Source organism: Lygodium microphyllum, chromosome 6 (assembly GCF_053477565.2).
Source record: "Lygodium microphyllum isolate KBCC chromosome 6, Lygodium_microphyllum_v1.1.10, whole genome shotgun sequence".
Taxonomy (NCBI): domain Eukaryota; kingdom Viridiplantae; phylum Streptophyta; class Polypodiopsida; order Schizaeales; family Lygodiaceae; genus Lygodium; species Lygodium microphyllum.
Genome location: NC_141140.1, coordinates 56293431 through 56306026, shown reverse-complemented (window position 1 = coordinate 56306026; position 12596 = coordinate 56293431). Strand labels below are relative to the sequence as shown.

The 12596-nt window shown below is 41.2% G+C and overlaps 1 protein-coding gene across 1 annotated transcript; it reads left to right on the top strand.

The window, feature by feature from the left end:
- Nucleotides 1-9455: 9455 nt before the first annotated feature.
- Nucleotides 9456-10450, top strand: LOC148034591 (uncharacterized). Its single transcript, XM_087680680.1, has 3 exons — nt 9456-9531; nt 9937-10203; nt 10305-10450. Exons 1-3 carry the CDS (start codon nt 9456-9458, stop codon nt 10448-10450), a joined length of 489 nt encoding a protein of 162 aa, XP_087536806.1.
- Nucleotides 10451-12596: the final 2146 nt, after the last annotated feature.

Here is a 12596-nt window from a genome sequence, read left to right as displayed (position 1 = left end):
TGATTCACACTAAGGTTACTAAGATCCCGCCCCTGAATAGGTTCAGGACTACTCCTTTTAGAATAATAACGCCTATTGATTTCGGCCCTCTGTCTAGCCCTCTCGACTCTCTCCTGTTTTTGGAGTTTAGATTGACGGATCTCTTCAAAGGACATCAACAAACAAATAAGTTCCAAGAGACCCTAGATTCGGAAACCACCACTTTGAGCCGGCTCCTGACAGATGCATCACTGATGGGACCAAAAAATGGGCCGGCACTGGCTATGGCACTAGCCGCACCTCATACATACAACAGACACCTCCATCACCACCCGGCCTTGCGGTCCAGGAGCGTCTGTAATAATTAAATGCACACTAGGTACTTCTAATATTGTGTTTATAGCTGGATAAGAGTCCAACGGCACCGTCCCCAAAACCCCTCGAAGGGGGTATCCCACACATATTGGTAATGAGTGCCATGTATCACAAACATAGGAGGCACCCCACCGGCTGATTGCCGTGACCCCATTGCAGCTCTCTTATATCTTGGGGATTGGCCCCTAGATGCCCTATTTTTACATGTAAACACATTCGCACAAAACTCCTCTATTTTCAGCAAGATTCAAGAGATACCATACTTCTTACCAATAATTTTCCCCAAGAAACGAACGACTAACCTACCGCAAGGGGAATCTCACTCTCTCAAGTGTAGGTCAAGTAGAATTCAAACAATTGCTATGCATTTCTAGGAGTTGGTACCACACATATGATTAATGCAATAGTGGATGTCTCATCGTGCACAAACAGTTATGTTTCAAAATCAGCCTATGTGCAAGTATGCAAACAATCTTTCCATGAATTTCAACTAATACGCATATATGCTTCATTGCAAGAATCTAGCACCAAGGCAAACCTTGTACTACTAGATCCCTAATTTCCAAATAAACTGTCTCCTAAATGCTATGCATAAAAAAAAACCAATCAGAATTTGTATTATTTTAGCCCCCAAGCTATTGCACAAAATCCTACTCCCCCTCACCGTTTAAATTTTGCTTCGTTGCATAGGTGTATAGAGGCTATTTCGTCATGATTTAGTGTATAAAGAGCAACAAATCACACACTATAACAAAATGATAGGGCAAGCTAAGGCCAAACCTCATTCTTTGCCCTACCATACATCCACAACCACTTATTATATTTTTCCATATTTTTCTAAGGCATATTCCTATTTTTTCTCATATTTTTCTCAATTTTCTCTATTTTTCTAATAAAAAATTGATAAATTTCAGATCTATGGCTCTTGATTCTTAAAACAATAGAAATATAGATTTTATCAACATTTTATCCCATGTGTATTGGTTTATCCCACCCGAAAACACAAAAAACTCCATTTTCCTCAAAAAAACTGTGTTTTACGGGTTTCTAAAAATTATTTCCAGCATTTTAATTTTATGTTTTTTGATTTGTTTCATCATGGAAGTATAGAACAAACAGTGAACAACATTTCTACCAATTTTCACTCCATAAGAACAACATTGACTCAATCAATTGTCAAAAAACAAGCAAATTTCCTTTGTAAAATAGAATTACTGGTTTTTTTTCATTCTTTGAGGGTTTTTTAAAATTTGATTCGGGACAACAAAATATTCCACTATTAATGCTCAGTCCATCTTCAATCATCCATTTTCAGTCCCACTCGAATTGGAAGCAATTCGGTATACCGTTGGGGACAAGCATTCTTCAATCAGTCTGCATTCTTCTTCATGGGCATGAACTGCCTCTTAAGGGGAGAGTGAGGGAGGAGAGAGAAAGATTGGTTTTCTATCTCAGCAATCGGGTAACCATCTCTGAAGCCAAAGGCAGTGATGGAGAGCAAAGACAAGATATATCAGGCCGATGTAGTTAGTTGGGGGGGTGTATTGAAGTGGGATAGCCCCCCCTTCATCAAATCGTTGTGCAGGAGGAGGCGCCTTCAATCCATTTTTTTCGGCCGCCAAAAACAGCCCCCCCCCCCCCCCCCCCCCCCCCCCCCCCCAACGAAATTGTTTTTTGGTTGGGGCTCCAAGGGGAGCCCCAAAGGGCACATCTTTTGGGACTTTTAAAGTCCATTTCCACTTAATTTTTGGTCCTTGTCCTCCCATCCCGCGTCCAAATTGACCTCTGAAAATTCCTGGGCGTCCATCTCAAAGTCCCCCACTATCAGGCATCTCGAGAAGTCCCATCCCACATGCCAAAAAATTATGAAAATTCACCAATCACCGTCTAATGGGTCTTTAAAGCACTTTTTGGGCATTGCCGCTTAGAGTCGTACTGATTGCAGCTACCGCCTTCGACAAAGTCTATTTTTTCCCTAAAATTTAGAAATTTTGGCTAATTTTTAAGTAATTCTCGGCGTAAAAAATCATATGTCAACATTCCTCACTAAATCCAGGCATGAAGGTTTTGAAGAGTGGATGCAAGAGGAGTTCATGCAGTCCTCAAGTGAATGAGTAGAAGCTTATGTCTCACAAATGGAATCCATATTGAAGAGATGGACCAACCATCATTTGACTGAGGGCATCTAGAAAGGAGTTTTTCTGAGAGACCTACAACTAGAAGTTTGTAAGTTTGTGGAATTGAGAAGACAAGACAACTTGCAAGTTGCGATGGAAGGTGCAAGACTGTATGATGAAGTTTAAGAAAGGCTGTCAATGACCCTAGAAAGAGGAGTCATGCCTCCTCCCATGCCACAAATGGCATACCCACCAAATGGAGTCCCAGGAACAGTTCCCTACCCCTACCCCCAAATGCAAACAATGCAGCAGTACAGTGCATCGAATCCACAATGTCCGCAGACGACAGTGCCTCAAAATGATGGTTCCACCACAATAGTAGTGGTCTTAGACAGTTTCCCCCCCAAATGGTGACTCAACAATAGGGGAATCCTACCAACTAGAACCAATAACCCCTAGTCAGAAGCTTTGAATCAGAGCCAGCACAGAGGACCCTATGGATCAACCCAACCAGTATATGTAGTAATTACAAAAGCTTCCCAAAACCCTACTACAAGTACTCCAGGAGGTGAAAATACAAAGGACTACTTGTCCAATTTAGTTCGCAAGCATAAAGAAGGAGCTTATGGATGTGATTACAGAATAGCTACAGACATTGAAGGTGAATACAACTAATATATCCACTCCTACGAGAGGTGAAAGAGATGTGATGTGTTCTAATACATGGTGTAGAAAGTGCCATCAAGCAGGACATTTAGCCACTGAATGTACCAAAAACCAACCATTCCTGGAGCCTTATGTTCATACTGTTTGAGGAAGAACCATTTAGAGGATATCTGCTCTTTGGAGGAGATACATGATAGAAGAAAGAAAGATGAAGAAGCAAGATTCAACTTACTAGAATCCAAGATGACCACCTAGGATATCGGACCAAAGCCTAGGGAGTTTAGTCCTAATTTCGGTCCAAGGAGGTTTCCCTCTCAGAGTTACAGAGGTGGTGGAGGCCAGAGATCAGAGGTGGAGTATTACAAATGTGGAGAAAAGGGTCATATCTCACCAAACTGTCCAAACCCTAGAAGGTCTATAGACTACAAGCCCTTATGCAATTGATGCAAAGGAGAAGGCCACACTACAAAAGACTGTCTAAGTCTCGTTCTTGTGAAAGGTACTCTTGATACCCAACAGAAGACCCAAGAACATACTTTCAATTTGGTGGAATTGGAAGTTGCTGCAATAATGCATGCAAAGAAAGGAGAACCCACAGTTCTAAATGAGAACATTCCCTTTGCTAAGACAATGAAGTTCAATATTCCTAGGGAGAAACATAATAGTGCGGCACAGAACAATGTAGTATATAGCACTACAGAGCCACAGAGAGACACATAGACAGTTGCAGAGATAGGACCAGAGGTCCATGAGATAGAGAATACTAAAGTACATCCTCAAGGAGAAGAAGTGCATATAAGGCCTCTCCTAGAAGAAAAAAGAAAGATCAAAGTGGGTGTGGCCCCATTCCCTAGCTGATTGGAGAAGCTTATGGATCCTATAAAAGAATATGACTTCGTCAAAGACCTGGACACTTTTAAACCCAAATTGACTTCTAAAATCACCTCTGACAGTGAGATAGAAGCATGGATGTATTGTTCCTCTTGTTACATGGCAATAGCAGATACAGAGACAGAAGTAGAGCCAAAGATAGAGCCATTAGATAGAGACAAACACAGAGACAAACATAGAAGCAGAAGTAGAGAACATAATAGAGAGTGTGTTCTTCCCTTAAAGAGCCCCCACAGAGGCAGAAATAGAATCTAAAGAGGATGAAAATAATAATGCAAAGAAGATTATGAAAGCAAGCTAGAAGAGTCTGTCCTACTCGCAGAAGGTAGAGATGAGAAAGAAGTTCTTGAAGCCTCAAGAGCATAAGATCCCTTGTTGTTTGACAGAATGATTATGGTACCCTTTGGAATGATTAATGAGTCACGTTATATGCAAAACCTCTATAAGAAATGGATTAAGAATAATAAGCCTTCATTAGTAGTGGTTCTTGCCGTACTAACCCACCCCTCTTATGAGAAGATGATGACGATACACCTTGCCAACAACCCCCAGTTTGGTAGCTCAAACAGAATGCATAAAGTTCGTGTTATGTGACGTTCTTGGATGCATCCTCAAAAGATGAGTCCTCGAGCCAAGAAATAACTCATCTCCAAACCAAACCCGAAATCGCTCTAATACCCTTTCAGCTTCCCAAGAAGGAGTGCACTAAGTCTGCCAAAAGAGGAAATCAGTTCCAACGAATCATTAGAAGAGGAGACTACTCCCTTGAAGGAGTCAGATTTTTACCCAAAAATAGTCTATGGGACATTCATCTGTGAAGTGGAAGGGGAAAATCAATTAACGTTCATAGATGCAAAAGGTAATGAACATCACCTAAAGGTGGATATAAATCTTCAAGAAGAAGAACTATTGGTCCCGCAATACCTATTGAAAGAGAACTTTGACATGTTTGCATGGTCATACAAAGATTTGAAGGGGTCATACAAAGATTTAAAGGGGATTGATCTCATAGTGTGTCAACATCACATCGATCTAGAGCCTGAAGCCAAGCCGGTGAGGCAAAGACAGAGGTGCATGAATCCGAATTACTCTACCTTAATAAAGGCCGAATTACTGAAGCTCCTTAAAGCTGAGTTTATCTATCTAGTGGCTAATAGTGAATGGGTTTTGCCCACTGTTGTAGTACACAAGAAGAATGGAAAGTTGCGTATATTCGTGGACTTCCGAAAGCTAAATTATAAGACGAAGAAGGATCATTTCCCTATTCCTTTCACAGACCAACTATTGGACACAATGGCAGTCCATGAGCTCTATCCCCTCTTGGATGGATTCAGTAGATATAACCAAGTTCAAATCATAGAAGAAGATCAATCCAAAATGACCTTCACAACAGAATGGAAGCCTATGCTTATAGAGTGATTCCGTTTAGGCTCTGTAACGCTTATGTTACCTTTCAATGAGTGATGATGGCCGCATTCCAAAACTATCTGCATGACTTCATTGAGGTGTACCTAGATGAATTCTGTGTTTATAGCCTAATCTATGAGCATTGGGGACACCTAGAGCAATGCTTCGACAGATGTCGAGAGTATGGGATTTCTCTCAACCTCGACAAATGTGTCTTTGGCATCTCGTCAAGAGTTTTTCTAGACCACATTGTCTCTCACAGGGGATAGCAATAGATCCCGCAAAGATTGAGAAGATTTCCACCTTAACAGCACTAACCAACCTTAAACAATTGAGGGGATTCCTTGGCCGTGTAGTCTATTACAGAAGGTTTATTGCACACTTTGCAACAAAGGCAACTCCTTTGCATAAACTCCTCAGAAAAGATGCAAATTCACGTGGACCATTGATGTGATGAGGTGTTCAACACCCTGAAGCAGTGTTTGATTGAAGCACCCATCCTGCAGCCTCCTGATTGGATGAAGGAGTTCCATGTGCACATTGATGCATCAGTCGAAGGACTAGGTGCAGTCTTATACCAAAAGGGTCCCTCAAAGTTGGATCAACCTATCTATTATGCAAGTCGAAAAGTAACCGATAGAGAACGAAACTAGACAATGACGGAGCTGGAGTGCCTAGCAACAATACTATCTACTGTCGACACACTTCAAATTCTATGTGGATCATGACGCCTTGTCCTTCCTAATGAACAAGGCCGATGTGAAGGGAAGAATGATGAGATGGCTCCTTCTATTTTAGGAGTTTGACTTTGAAGTGGTTACCAAACCCAATTGCTCTCATGTCCTGGATCATCTGCCGTGAATCCCTCAGAGCGATGAAGAAGAGCATGACAATCCAGATTTTCATGATGCTTCCTTGTTTCTAGTCAAAATTGTTACCCCATGGTACATAGACATAGTCAACCTCTTGGCAACCAAATAGTATCCTCCTGATATCTCCAGCCATGAGAAGAAGACGCTTCTATTGGAATCAGTTCCCTACACCTTGTTAGATGGTGCTCTGTACAAAAAAGGAAAAGATGAGGTATTGTGAATGTGTGTTGCAAGAGAAGAGATTGGAATCGTGTTGAAAGCATGCCATGATGAAACCTATGGCGACGGACACTTTGCAGGAGAAGCGACAGTCAAAAAGGCCTTGCTTGTAGGATATTGGTGGCTTACCCTCCATAAGGATACCTATGACTATTGCAAATATGTGATGCTTATCTCCTGAATGGGGAAGCCTACCAAATCCAATGCCATGCCCTTGCAACCCATTCTTCCCCTAGAGCCATTCAAGAAGTGGGGAATCGACTTCGTTGGTCCCATTGATCCGCCAACCAAAAGAAAACAAAACAGATATATCTTGGTCTATATAGACTATGTGACAAAGTGGTGTGAAACCAAAACTCTGAAGCAAGATGATGGCAACAATGTGGCTGTTTTCCTATACGAGAATGCCATCACCCGTTTTGGCAGCCCCCTAGAGCTTGTAAGTGACTGAGGTACTCACTTTCTCAACAAGATTATGGAAGAGTTAACAGAGCTATACAAGATATGCCATTGTAAGTCCACGCCCTATTACTCTAGAGCCAATGGCCAAGTCGAAGTTACCAATTGCATTCTCTGCTCGATTCTAACAAGAACAATTGCTGCACATTGTCATGATTGGAACGATTGACTTACAAAGGCCCTTTGGGCCTACAAAACCTCCCATAAGAATGCTACAGGACAAACCCCTTTCTGGTTGATGTATAAAATAGAAGCCATATTTCCTATTGAATTGGAGCTACCCTCCTTGGTGTGGCTATCAAAGAATGCTTGGGAGATGATGAGTCCCTGCAATGCCATCTCTTGCACTTGGAATGTCTAGATGAGACTCGCAGGATGGCCCTACAGTGTATGGAAGCCATGCAAGCTCGTAGAAAGGCCTATCATGATAGCTTCACATCAAGCAGGAGTTCAAAGAAGGCCACTTAGTCCTAGCCTATGATTCTCGATTTGGCAAGTTAGCATGCAAGCTTCAACAACGATGGATGGTCCCCTATAAGATACTTGCCGTCAACCCTAATGGGTCTATTCAAGTCCAGACAGTCGATGCTTTGGATGAACCTTTCTTGATTAACGGCTATTGTCTCAAGACGTATTACCCTCCTTGGAGATCCTGACAATCACTATCGATAGCTTCCTCATTCCACCTTGCACGATGGTCTATACAGCTTTACCTAATGCTCTTGATAACCCGCTTGCTGATCTTGATTATGTGGCTTCGTTCTGCTAGCCTCTCACAGCCACTTTCCACCCCTCCTTGGCTTCCTTTCTATTTGATGCATTAGAGGTGGCGCAGATGGTTCTGATACATGGCATTCTTGCCATTCTCCTCTTTCAAAAGGAATAAGAAAAAAAAACATATATCAGTCATGGGAGAAAAGTACTTTGGTCCCTGTCATGCCGACCTATTCTTCGAGAAAAGGTGGAGACATCCTCGAGAGTAGGGCAAAAGAAAAGAAAATAAAAAAAAATAAATAAAAATTATGAGAGAAATTCGTTGTCATAACAGCCCTTGTTTCAAGGTTTAGGAAGATGTATAATTCTCTTTTTGTTTACCACACAACCAAACCCACCTTTAATACCCTTGAATTATTGCAAGAAAGTCTTTGTGCTAAGGCAAGTCCTTTTCATAAATAGCTTGTGCATCCATAGTAGAAAACTCATTTGAGATATCTTTCAATATAGACTTGATCATATTCTCCTTTATAGCCTTGAACTTTCGTGTGCTCAAAACATCTTCCAATAAGCTTGCCTTAAATAGCCTACGACTCTTTATGTGCCAACCGAGCCTAGGACACTAAGAAAAAATGAAAAGCACAAGCTATAAACCACTTAAGTGAGATGCATGACTACATGGTGTCTTATCACAAAGAAAGTACACCCACATCTTCCTACTATAGTACTTTAAGTGCATGATTCATTTATGCAAATCAATTCACACCACTCAAAAAATAAAATACAATCCCTATCAAATGATCCCTTATTCACCTTAAAGGTTTGTCTTATTATAATATATTTTTCTATCTATAAGGACAAATTCAAAATAACAATCTACCAAGTTCATGTTTCTAACTAGTAATAGGGCATTCTAGGAGGACCATCTTGTGCTCCTATGAGCGTTAGGTAGATCCTAAGTACGCAAGTTATTTATGGCTCAAGCCACCATGGTACCCTTATCACCTTCTAGCTAGCATTGTTGTGACGCTATGCGTCCACCGTTGCAAATCTGAGGGCGGAGTTTTTTTAACCAAGAATTTGAACACATTAGTTAGCGTCATTAGGAATTTATTTTTCATTGTGTGTGCCTTTTTGTTTGCATTTTGCATGATGCACGAGCACATGTAGATAGGCTAGGCACATTTTCTTCAGTGCATTCATAAATTTTTGTGAGAATCGTTTGAATGATTGCATTACATGGTCCTTTAATTGTAAATTGCATGAGTGATTGGGCACAAAATTCACTTTCAAAAACATATTCTTGATAGAGCATATTGCATGGAAAAACATGTTCATATGAAGGTATCCGTTTTGAAGACTCAAGGATCCAAGGAAAAGATTACCTTGGCTTTGGACTTTCCCCATGCAAGCTGATATTTAGATGTTGCCAGTGTAGATGACATGTCTCTTTCATATGTAGTAGCCTACAAAAGCTATAAGGGCACATGAGAACTTTTTGGAGCCAACATTGAAAGAGTTAGGGGATCAGCTGAAAACTATTTTTAAAGAGGAAGGTGGCTTATTAATGGATCAAGTTGCAAACCATCATGTTGGGCTTTTGTTCCTAGAAGATTTGTTTACCTTTGCGCTTGCATTAAGAGGGGACCTACAGCTTTGTTGGCACTTTGTTGGTATTAGTCATCTGAAGGAGTGGGATCCATGGACATGGTTGTTTTACCGTACAAAGACAGTTTGCTATTTGCAACAATTAGTTATGGAGTCCTTGGGTAAAGACTATAATTTAGATGGGAATCTGGTCAACCAGGGTCTTGCAGTGAATGGTAACAAAGGTAGCACTGCATTCAGCAATTATATGAGAAGAAGTGCATTATTTTACCATTCTGATATGTTAGCCTTTCCTTCGGAATATGCCTGCTTTACATGCTTGAGGAGGTATACTTGTTGGGATGGGTGATCCGGATCAGGTTTGTGTTGTGCTTGATAGGGTTTTTTAGCTTTGTGTAGAGTGTGTCTAATGATGGCATAGCACCATTGCAGTGGTAATGATATTATGCCATAAAGATCCCCTACCTCGTCCGCTCTTTCTCCCACCTGGCACGACATGCATCTCAGTTGGTTATCGTAGCAACATAATTAATGTATCCAACCTTCGAAGTAAGCTAGCTTGTTTAAACAGCGTGAACTGCAATGTCTCTCTGAATGAAGGGATATAATTTAACGATCAAGATGATCAGGTGGCAGCTCTGCGGACAGCTATCTCGTCGAAGTCCTCAAGTCCGAGATTGAAAACGAGCTTTACGAGGAAGCTGGGAAGCACCAGACACGCAAGAGCTCAACAGCACCTTACGAGGTAGTCGATGAGCCAGGAACTGTGCAAATTCTCTTGAAAAAATCTCTGTCCGATGTTACACAGAGAAGCAATATGATGAAGAAAGAAGAGAGCTCTGGTTTTGATGATGGTTATGTTAATGCCATACATATGCATTGCAACATTAAGAAAGGTGAAACAAAACCCGCTGTGGAAATACATGGTAGCTTTGTCAGTGAAGCCACAGAGATTATGGTCATGGTCAAGTCTGTTGTATATGTTAATGAAGATGAGACAGAGAAGTCTCAAAATTCCTGGATATCATAAAAGCCAGAGGGCTTACTGTAAAACTTGCAGCAAATATGTTGGATTATCTAAGGTCAAAGGAGCAACGAGAGTACATGCAATGGTTACACAACATGGAAACTTTCTTCAGCTAATGTGGGCAACCACCAATTTTGAGCGGATTAACTGCTACGTGCAGATTTGGTGACCGAAAGGTGGCAAAAAGCCTTCATTAAAAGCTAGCTTCAATTATTTAAAGCTTAAAAGCTTAAGCCAAAAAGCTATCGTTTTTATTAAGATGCTTGCTTTTAAAAAAACCTGTGTAAGAAAAAGCCTCCCAACGAAAAATCTATATAAGAGGAGTATGAAGGGATTGGGGAGATACTCCTAGATTGGGGAGATACTCCTTGAGCTCTGCATGAAGACCGAGAAGAGAGGCTCTTGAGTCGAGCTTAATGGTCCTCGCTTCTTCAACAAGTTCATGAGATATTGCCAATCACAAACAATTGTGTGTAAGGCTAGAGGTTGAGCTTGAATCCCTTGCCTTCTTCGAAGACCATCATCGAATTTTGGAGAGAAGGCTTGACGACGAGCTTTAAGCTCCTTGCTTAAATCGAAGTTTCGTCATGATGGGTTGCTATGAAGATTGGCTTGAGTTGAGCTTAAAGCTTCTCGCCTACTTTTGAAGACCATCAATAAATTCCATGAAGTGGCTTCTGAGTCGAGCTTGATGCTCCTCGCCTTCCTTGAAGATCTTTCCACGGCATTCCACCTTCTACTCTTCTCTCTCAGTTCGAGACTTCGACTTTGGTTTTCCCAAAAATCTTGTGATAAAATCCGAAACTCTTTTGAGTATTTTGCTTAATTTGTTTTTGTATCCAACTTGAAACTAAACTCTTCTGGTTAATTATTTTATGTTGAATTCTCCCATCTCAAAGCATCCCTACAGCAAGCAATTTTCATGAACCCCCATGCGAATTCTGTGTGATAGTGTCGTCCCTACGGAGAGATCTCTCGCAAAGGGGGTTGGTCTTAGCTCCTAATCTGGTGAAACAAATTCCCTTGGTATAGGGTTTCTGTTGCTAGCCTTGCATAAAGTTTAGTGGAGTCCATATCAACCTATTATTATTAACATTCAATCAAAATCCTAAATCTAACAAACACAAACATTTCATTTTATGGTACATTAATCAATCCTTAAATACAAAATTTTAAAATAAAGTTTACCCTAATAGGCAAACCTTACAACAATCCTTGGGATCACTCTTCCCCTTGGGATTTTTCCTTAGGTTTCCAAGTCTTAAGTTTTCCCAACCTTCTTGGAGAACTAAGGTTCTCTCTTGTGTTCATCTTGTTTTACCTTAGAAGGTCATTAATCACTTTCACCAATTAGTTAGAATTTCTCTCAACAACCTTAGCTTAGATCAACTTGATTAAAAAGTGATCAACCACTTATCGTAAGGTTTCTTGTATCAACCCATAAGGACGAAACTCAGTTTGATCGAGTTCATCAATAAGCTCTCAAAGTATCAAGATAAAGGGTATCTTACTTACTAATTTATCTTTTAACAATGATATTTGAAGATGAGTGAAGAACTTTAGAGACCTTTTATTAACATTAATTGAAATTTTTTAAAACCTTTCCCCCCCCTTTTGTTGCCAAACAGGTGGTGGGGGGAAGGAAGAGGACGACGGTGCCGTCAACAATGATGTAGGGGAAAAGAAGAAGATGACATGGAAGAGGGAGAGGAGTCATCGACATGGAGGGAGTAGGCATCACTGAGGAAGAAGGAGAAGGCGATGATGGCAAGAAAGAAGGAGACGATGATAGTGAGAGAGAAGCTAAAGATGACGAAGACAACAAAGAAGATGATAAGGGGGGGACCACGAGCCTACCACCACTCCACCTCCTCCCCACATTTTCGTCCCCCCCAATAATAACCCCCTTCCACCATTATAACCCCCTCCCCCCATCATAAAGAAGGAGAGAGGGGATACCACCTCTTCCTCTCCCCTTGCCACACACAAAGAGAGAGAGAGAGAGAGAGAGAGAGAGAGAGAGAGAGAGAGAGAGAGAGAGAGAGAGAGAGAGAGAGAGAGTGTGTGTGTGTGTGTGTGTGTGTGTGTGTGTGTGATAGAGAGGGAGGGAGAGAGAGAGAGAACCACCCCAGAAGGTTCTCCTTCTCTTCCCCTCCTTAGAGGGTGGCCACACACATTTTCTCCTTTCCTTTTCCCTGAGCTCATCCCCTAACCGCAAGCTAATTTTTCCCAATTGCCCCTCTTCTCGAGTAAGTGGCTATT